This window comes from Protobothrops mucrosquamatus, unplaced genomic scaffold (assembly GCF_001527695.2).
Source record: "Protobothrops mucrosquamatus isolate PMUCROS unplaced genomic scaffold, P.Mucros_1.0 scaffold_85, whole genome shotgun sequence".
In the NCBI taxonomy this organism is placed as follows: Eukaryota; Metazoa; Chordata; class Lepidosauria; order Squamata; family Viperidae; genus Protobothrops; species Protobothrops mucrosquamatus.
In genome coordinates this window covers 39,754-48,141 of record NW_015386161.1, presented here as the reverse complement: position 1 = coordinate 48,141, position 8,388 = coordinate 39,754, and the positions used below count along the sequence as shown (strand labels likewise).

The following is an 8,388-nucleotide window of genomic DNA, read 5'->3' as shown; positions in this document are numbered from 1 at the left end:
ACCTGCGTCCGTCGGCCGAAACGTCAGGCAACGCTTTGGCCGGTGCGGAGGGCGAAGCGGAGGCCGCTGCAGCGCCGAACTCCTGCGCCCGTCAGCTGGCAACCCCCGGACCTGCGCCCGTCAGCTGGGAGGTCTGGAGACGGAGCAGGCTGGCGTGGAGGGTGATGGGGAAGCGGTGGCTCGGCGGGCGGGGTCCTGCCTACGCGCGAATGTCAGGCCCACCCGCCCCATCTGTAAAAGAAAAAGTCTTCCGCCCAAGCATAACACAGAGGCTTGAGACACGGAGGCGCGGGACGCGGAGCGGCGGGAGGCGGCAGGACGGGGGGAGGGGTTACCTGCATCCTGCCAGCCGAACTCTGGAAGCCTGCCTGAATACCCGTATTTTCCGGCGTATAAGACGACTGGGCGTATAAGACGACCCCCGACTTTTGAGAAGATTTTCAGGGTTTAGAAAGTCGTCTTATACGCCGGAAAATACGGTATATGGTAGTCATATTCCTTCCATTCTTTTATGAATAAGTGTTTAGTTAAGCCACCATCTGTTCAGTTTATAGTAATATATCCTGAATGGTCGGAAAGCGATTATAAAAATAAAGCATGCACTTCAGCATCCTTAAGCATTGCTCACTTGAGCATGGTTATGTCTGCAGCTGAATGAGAAAAAACATGTCCAACAATTGGCATTCGGAGGGAAAGAATGATATAGCTTTCAAATATTCCTTGATACTAAAACTGTTTTTTAGAAAAAAGCAAAATAGATAAAATGAAGAATCCCAATGAGGATTCTAATTCATGCTTTGCTTCTATTTTATTTTAAAATTTTCTGTTCAATAGTTATCATGTCCAGGTGACTAATATTCATTTTCACTACTGTATTCTTCTGCCTGCTTCTCATTGTTTATATGAAAGCATATAAATTTGATAAATAAATAACACTCCCATTCACTCTGAGTCAGTGTAAGCTTTAAGCACTTTAACTCCATCCAGTGTCATCTGTAACTATTACAAAACATAATGATGGCAAAAGATATTGAGTTGGGCACGTCAAGGAGAATCACATTATCAGAGGACATATAGTCCACTGGAAATAAATTCCTCTCTGGACTTCCAACAGAATTATAAGGAGAGTGCTAACTGCTTTCAGGATGCCTGTTCAAGCCAAGATACATCAAGTGGACAGTGCCCCAAATTTAACAAAAAATAAACAACCCCCCCCCAAAAAAGAACAACCTAACCCTGTAAATATTTAAGGGTTAATGCTACCAAACAGATTTTTTGGGTGAATTAGTCTTTCACAAGAATTTCAATAGATCCAATTCTCAATAAAATGGCATTATTATCCATCAATCTTACAGGCCATAAAAACAAAGGTTGTATATTCAGAGAAAATCATTGAAAGAAATACCAGCAAAGAATGGCATAAAGATCAGGCCTTACATACACACATACATATACACACACACATACATACATAACTTTCTGCATTTCTGATTGCAGCTTATGATGCTGTACTGGAGACTGTTTTGAAAATGTTCTAATTTTCTGAAATTGTTTTTAGCAATGGAGAGAAAAATCTCAGAAACCTTTGAAGTTGAAAAAAACAGCACACGTTTGTATACAAACATTGCACCGCAGACAAACGTTACATAGTATATGTACAGTATATCAGTCGATTAAAATAAGGTTCAAATAAGATGCACATACGTATCCCTTTGGAATATCGCCATCCTCGTTGATTCCAGGATCGTTTTCTAGATGCTGTTTGATTTTATCTTCCAATCCCGCAGCATCTGCACCTTGATACTGATCAATTCGCACTTTGTTCCGGAAGAAAAGAAATGTCGGAGTTGCTGATATATTGTTAGTGGCAGCTGTCCCCTAACATTGAGAAAGAAAACCAGTAATTAGCACAGCATAGAAACAGTTTAAAAGGCAGCTGGAGGCTAGGAGGGGGGAGCTTGGCCCAGCTGCAGCTGGTGTACCAATTGTGACCCTACCTGCAGCAGGAGGCCCTCGCCAGTCATTTGCACACTTATTACTCTCTTGGATCAGTGCAGTGTGCTCTACAAGGACCGACTTTGAAGAGCACTTGGAAACGGTAATTGGTACAAAATAAACTGGCTGGCACATTAGCAATTCAGAGTGTATTTATTTTTTTTATAAGTTATCAAGATGGCAAAGAAATCTAATACTCTTCCTTCCTCCTATTTTCCCCACAAAACAAGCTGAGAGAGAGACTGGCCCAAGGTCACCCAGCCAACTTTCATGCCTATGTCAGGACTAGAACTCAGTGTCTCCTGGTTTCTAGCCTGGTGCTTAAGCCCTAGACCCAGAGGTAGATAACCTTGGCTCTTTTATGACTCGTGGACTTCAACTCCCAGAATTCCTGAGCCAGCCATGCTGAGGGGAAAGGGAGAGGTTTCCAAGCTGAGCCATGCTGGCTCAGGAATTCTGGGAGTTGAAGTCCACGAGTCATAAAAGAACCAAGGTTGCCTACCCCTGTGCTAGACCAAAGTGACTTTTTATAGCACTTATCCCACAATTGCTGCACTGGTTACCAATTAGTTTCCATGTTTCCAGATACAATTCGAAGTGCTGACTGTAATCTATAAAGCCCAATATGGCCTGACACTGAGGAACTTAGCAATAGCCCTTAGACTTATATACCACTCATATTGCTTTACAACCCTCTCTGAGCAGTTTACAAATGCCAGCATATTGCCCCTATCAATTAGCAACCTCGGAAGGATGGAAGGCTGCGTCAATCTTGAGCTGGTCAGGATCGAACATCTCGCCGTGGGCAGAGTTAGCCCGCAATATTGCATTCTAATTGCTGTGCCACCAAGGTCCTAACAGGAACTTAAAAGGATCACCTTCTCCACATAGACAGACTTGCCTAACTTGCCCTGTGCACTCCAGGAAGGTGGGGTGGTTTAGGATCACTAGCAAAATTGTGTGGTTCAGTACCCACATTAGGAAATTGTTTCTTTTTGGAATATAATATAATCCCATTATTTGGGCACAGTACTCTACTGCAGAAGTTAAAAGACTAAATACGTTCATTTCTGACTGCAAACTGTTGTGTTCTTAAATGTGATTAACTGTGATTACTCTTAACTAGGTTTCGTCAAGTTGGCCTATTTAAATAAACTAAGAGATTCCACACAACAGCTAACAGAGTAGCTTGCAAGCTTATTGTGGCAGCAAGGATGAGTTAGACAATTTATTGTAGAAATTTTACCCAACAATACATGGACCGTTGGATAGTTAATATAATTTTTAAAGAGTTTTATCAATAATAAGCCATGACTGACTTCCTGATATATAAATCTATAGTCTTTCATTATGGTAATTATGTTTATTGAAGTCAGTGGATTTCTAAATGAAATTTATTTATCGTTTCTAAATCTGTGACAGTTGTTCATTCTTAAGCAGCCAAATACACATACATAGCATTACATACCTGGCACTGATGTACATCAACTTCCAAAAATGTTGCTTGGGGATATTTATTGCTCAGAGCATTGAAAGCAGGAGCTACCCTCAAACAAGGACCACATCTGCCAAGGGAAAAAGAAAAAAGAAAACACACAACTGAACAACACTATTTGTCATTTAAGTAGCTACAGTCACCCTAGAGATTCAGTTGATAATACAAGCTATAACAAAGAATAAATGAAGAGGAAGACTGATGCAGGAAAAAGCATTATTTCTTCACTGCCATGTCCATCACAATGTATATAAAGCTGAAAAAAATCTAAAGGCATCACCAAGCTCAGCTGAAGAAAAATAGAATATACAAACTGTTTCCTCCCTTCTCTGACTACTATTTTATTACAGCTGAGGCTAAGCCAGGGGTAGGCAACTATGGTCCCTTTATGATCTGTGGACTTCAGCTCTCAGAATTCCTTAGCCAGCCAATGCAACCCTGTGCTAAACACTTCATTTTTGCTAGATTCCCAAAAAGCAGTTTGCACCATAAAAAATATACTCCGGGAACTAATAGGGAGGAGTCATCTTCATTCTCTTTCTCCCGCACAAACTATCTATACTTAACTGTCTTTTATTCCTCTGGAATGACCTCCTCTTCACCTGAGAATCCAGGCCACATTCCACCGCAATATTATTTGCCATCATTTTATAGTTGTGCTCCTGTGTCAAATGCCCCTAACTCTTTAAACACTTATAATCTTTTTTGCTAAGATTCAGCCTATGACTCTGAATTAAGTCCTGTTACATTATAATCCCACAAATAATCTCTCTCAATTTTCAGAAATATATCTCAGGCAATGTTTAAAGGACATTTCAACAAAGTACACTGAAAGCAAACTACTGTAACAAATTGCAATAAAGGTAGTGCTTGACTTACAGCCATTCATTCTGTGACCATTCAAAGTTATAAAAGCACTGAAAAAAGTGACTTATGACCGTTTTTCACACTTACAACCGTTGCAGCATCCCCATGATCACATGATCAAAATTTGGGCGCTTGGCAACTGGCATGTACTCATGACAGTTGCACTGTCCTGGGGTCATGTAATCACCCTTTGTAACCTTCCCAGCCGGCTTCCGATAAGCAAAGTCAACGGGGGAAGCCAGCTGGGAAGGTTACAACACTTAACAACTGCATGATTCACTTAAAACAACTGCAGTGATTTAACACTTAACAACTGTGACAAAAAAGGTCGTAAAATGGAGCAAAAGTCACTTAACAGCTGCTTTGCGTAGCAACAGAAATTTTGGGTACAGTTGTGATCGTAAATAGAGGACTACCTGTACATTTATAGCTTTTTACTTACTTTTTTTTAATCAAAATAAAACTGGCAGTGAAAAATAAGATGGCAAATTCCAGTGAAGAACTGGTCATTTAAAAAGGAAGCAATGCTAAGCTGTGTGCCTAGCTCAAGAACAACGTAAGTATTTGAACAAGTTAACTAAAGGAAAAAAATGAAGCTAGATTTTAAACTAAGAGAATCTGTACAACGCACATAGGCACCGAAACACAAAAACAAAGATTATTTTTAAATACGGTTCTACTGTAGAACAGGGAGCAGTTTCTAATTCCAAATAATGCAGAACAGCAAGTTTGACAAGTCTAGAGTAGACTCTTCAACAGACCACAAGATAGGTCAACCCTTCAGAGTACCAAATTATCTTCTCCTACTGCAATTGCTCAATTGTGTCTGGTCTGCAACACAATGGTTCAAAGACTATAAAAAATACCTAAATCAGGGGTCTTCAAACTTTATGACTTGTAGACTTCAAGTCCCAGAATTCCTCAGCCAGCGTGCCTGGCCGAGGAATTCTGGGAGTTGAAGTCTACAAGTCATAAAAGGGCCAAGTTTGAAGACCCCTGACCTAAATGAACAAAGAATACAGATAGTCCTTGATTTACAACTATTTGTTTAGTGACCATTCAAACTTACAGTGGCACTGAAAAAAAGTGACTTATGTCTGGTCTTCACACTTATGACCGTCGCAGCATCCCTACTTAAGAGTGGTGGTCATTTTCCTCAATAAATAAACAAACAAGTACAGTATAGTGTTTTTGGCTCAATTGTTTACTTGGATTCTCTTTATCTAGTTTTAGGATCTGTGTGGAGAACAGATCACGTTTTAGGGGATATTTATGCAAAAATATTGAAAACTCAAAAAGCGTTCACAAACTTTTAAGCACTATTGCACCCCTAGTTGTACCTCTTAATTTTCTTTAACCTCATTGTTCAGTCTGCATAACCCTACAGATATTTGTTTTTCTCAATAATTTATAAACTATGCTTTATCATTTGACACAAAAAAAAAAAACTGGACCCATTGCTTGGCTTTACTTTTCACATCCCAAGATTATTTCATACTGTGAACCTTTCCGCTAGTCAATTAGTCTCTTGACACCCAGTATTCATATCTTCTTTCCTGCATAGTTTGAAATGGGCATTCACCCATTTCCTTTACTTATTTAATACAAAGTATCTGCCTAATATCTAATTAATTGTTCACTTTTCTAACTTCTTTGGCCTCTGGCCTTTTCTTTTCATTCATTACTCACCTTTGCTTAGCTTTTGTAAGGTTCTTTCTGTCTTAGCTTCTCTATGTCCCAGGACATGTTTCTATGTAGGCATCCTCAAGTCTTTCCTCCCCTTACAGAAGCTGAATAGCAATTCAGTTCCTTGAGTAACTGCACATTCCAAGAGACTATTGTGAAGTTGAACATACAGGTGGTCCCCCACTTATGATAGGGGGGTTAATGCAGTTCAGAGTTACCACGGCCTTAGAAAGGATACTTTATGGCCCATAATGCACTTCTGGCTGTCATAAAATGCTGTGCCCCCCCCTTCCTGACACATGACCCCATTTCAGGCAACCGGATCATTTTTACCACAGGTAGGATTCTGCAGCCCTGGAACTGTGAATTGCAACATTTAATAAATAAATCATTATTTTTCTAAATGGACGAGGAAACCACCCATTTGGGAAAAGGCTTCACACTTACAACTAAGTAATTTGCTTAGGGACAGTGTGATTCGCACTTACAACCACATGATTTGCTTAATATCTGCTGTAAAAACGATCATAAAATTGGGTCCAGTCATGTATGTGCCTTGATTTACAACCAAAAACCAGGTCCCAATTTAGGTTATAAATCAAGGACCATCTGTATATCACAACATCAAGAGCATTACAGAAAGATAGACAGACCTATTTGAACCTGTGACCATTAGTCACAAGTTATGACTGAGACCAGAAAAACAAATAAGCTTAGAAGGCAAGATTTTTAAAAATCTTGTGAAAAATTAAGGAGACTGCAAGAAATTATAGCTCACCTGTATACAAATCATGTTTTATATCATTGCTCTATGCTCCACACTATCAAACAAAGGGATACAAGAATTCTGCTTGATTAGACTCAAGGAACAGGCAGGTGCCTTCCAGATGTTTTGGATAACTTCTCTAAAATCCAACCACACAGCCCGTGTTTTAAAATTCTGGGCATTTCATCAAGCACACTTGTCAGAAACCAAATTATTAACCCCTTATTATTCTGTATCCAACAGCAGCCAATTGCATTTTAACTTGTGCTGTCCATATCTTGCCTTTCATCCATGAAATTTAAAGGATCTATTGGGTTTCTTAGGCAGGCCATAAAAAATGCAATAATGTTACTAGCCTCTACCTACTGCTTATTTTCAGCAACTGGTTTTCAAAGAACCCACCATCCAAACAGAAATTTACTGAGATGCTGTGGCCAAAATCCATCAGCACAACTTCCTCCAACACGAATTTATCCGAATCTCTTCCAAAATGCTTTCAGCCAGCAATCAACATTATACTTTTAAACGATGACAGCAGAGATTGTTATTAATCAGTTATGCCTGAAGTACAAGATCTCTTAAGTTCAATTGAACTGCAGCCCAAATATTCATTGATGGTTCACCAAGTTTGTGAGAAAACCCTGGCAGTGCCCAATAATCCCAGAAAAAAGGCAGGGCCAGATGTGTTCATTGATACCGTTTAGGCTAATGTCTCTTTCCAGAATTGTAAAATAGCTGGTGAGTCCCCCCCCCCTTTTCTTTTATATTAAGTTGTATATCCACAACTTCTCAGTGCCCATAAACTGCAGACTGAAATATGAAATCTTCTGGAACTCTTCCACTCCGGGACATTATATAAAAACAAAATGGCAGCTGATTATGAACAGTCATGTTGTTAATAATAATGTTTATATTCCAAGTAGAATAATGTAATCTTACTAACTGTGCTGTCTTATAAACTCTTGTTTGAATGCTTCACTTTCCCATCAGAAAAACCAGTTAGGGAAAAGATTTATATTTCTAGTCATCAGAAGATGGATTTGATACTTAAATGCTCTTCCTGCAAGGTAGATCAATATAGAGAACCCTTTGTGATCCAGCATGGCTGAAATCTGAGGAAGAGAATTTACCTATTTAAAATATTTTATAATCGTAGCTGGCTCTCTGCTGGAGCTATCCTATAAATCTGTGAATAATCTATAAATGTCCAACAGAGCTATGAAGAAGCAAGAGGGTTATATTTTGCTAGTTGTGAATACCACACTCTCCCACTCCATTAATTGTGAAGCAGGAAACTGAATTCCCCATATTTCCTGTTTGTAGGAGACAAGATGTTCTTTGTCCCTCTAAGGTACATTTAAGTAAATTCTCTGAGCTACACACATTTAATTTGAGTCAAGTACATTCCTTGGAGTGGGTTGGGAATGGAAAGAAGTTAGGCAGAAATATCTGTTTGATGGAATTAGGAAAATGAATTTGTGCACGAGATAGCAAACTGGCTTTGAAATTCCTTGATCTAGTGGAACATACATAGCCTGAGACTGTCCTATTTCCCTATCCCCACAAGTTAAGATTAAGA

At 39.5% G+C, this 8,388-nt stretch overlaps 1 protein-coding gene across 1 annotated transcript in view; it reads right to left on the bottom strand.

Moving 5' to 3' along the window:
- Positions 1–8,388, bottom strand: part of TXNL1 (thioredoxin like 1) — a 25,199-nt gene that overhangs the window by 12,516 nt on the left and 4,295 nt on the right. The window contains exons 2-3 of the mRNA XM_015814341.1: positions 3,464–3,560; positions 1,705–1,878 (exon numbers count right to left, since the gene is read on the bottom strand). Of these exons, the coding sequence (XP_015669827.1) occupies positions 1,705–1,878; positions 3,464–3,560 (271 nt within the window). The remainder of the gene's footprint in view (positions 1–1,704; positions 1,879–3,463; positions 3,561–8,388) is intronic.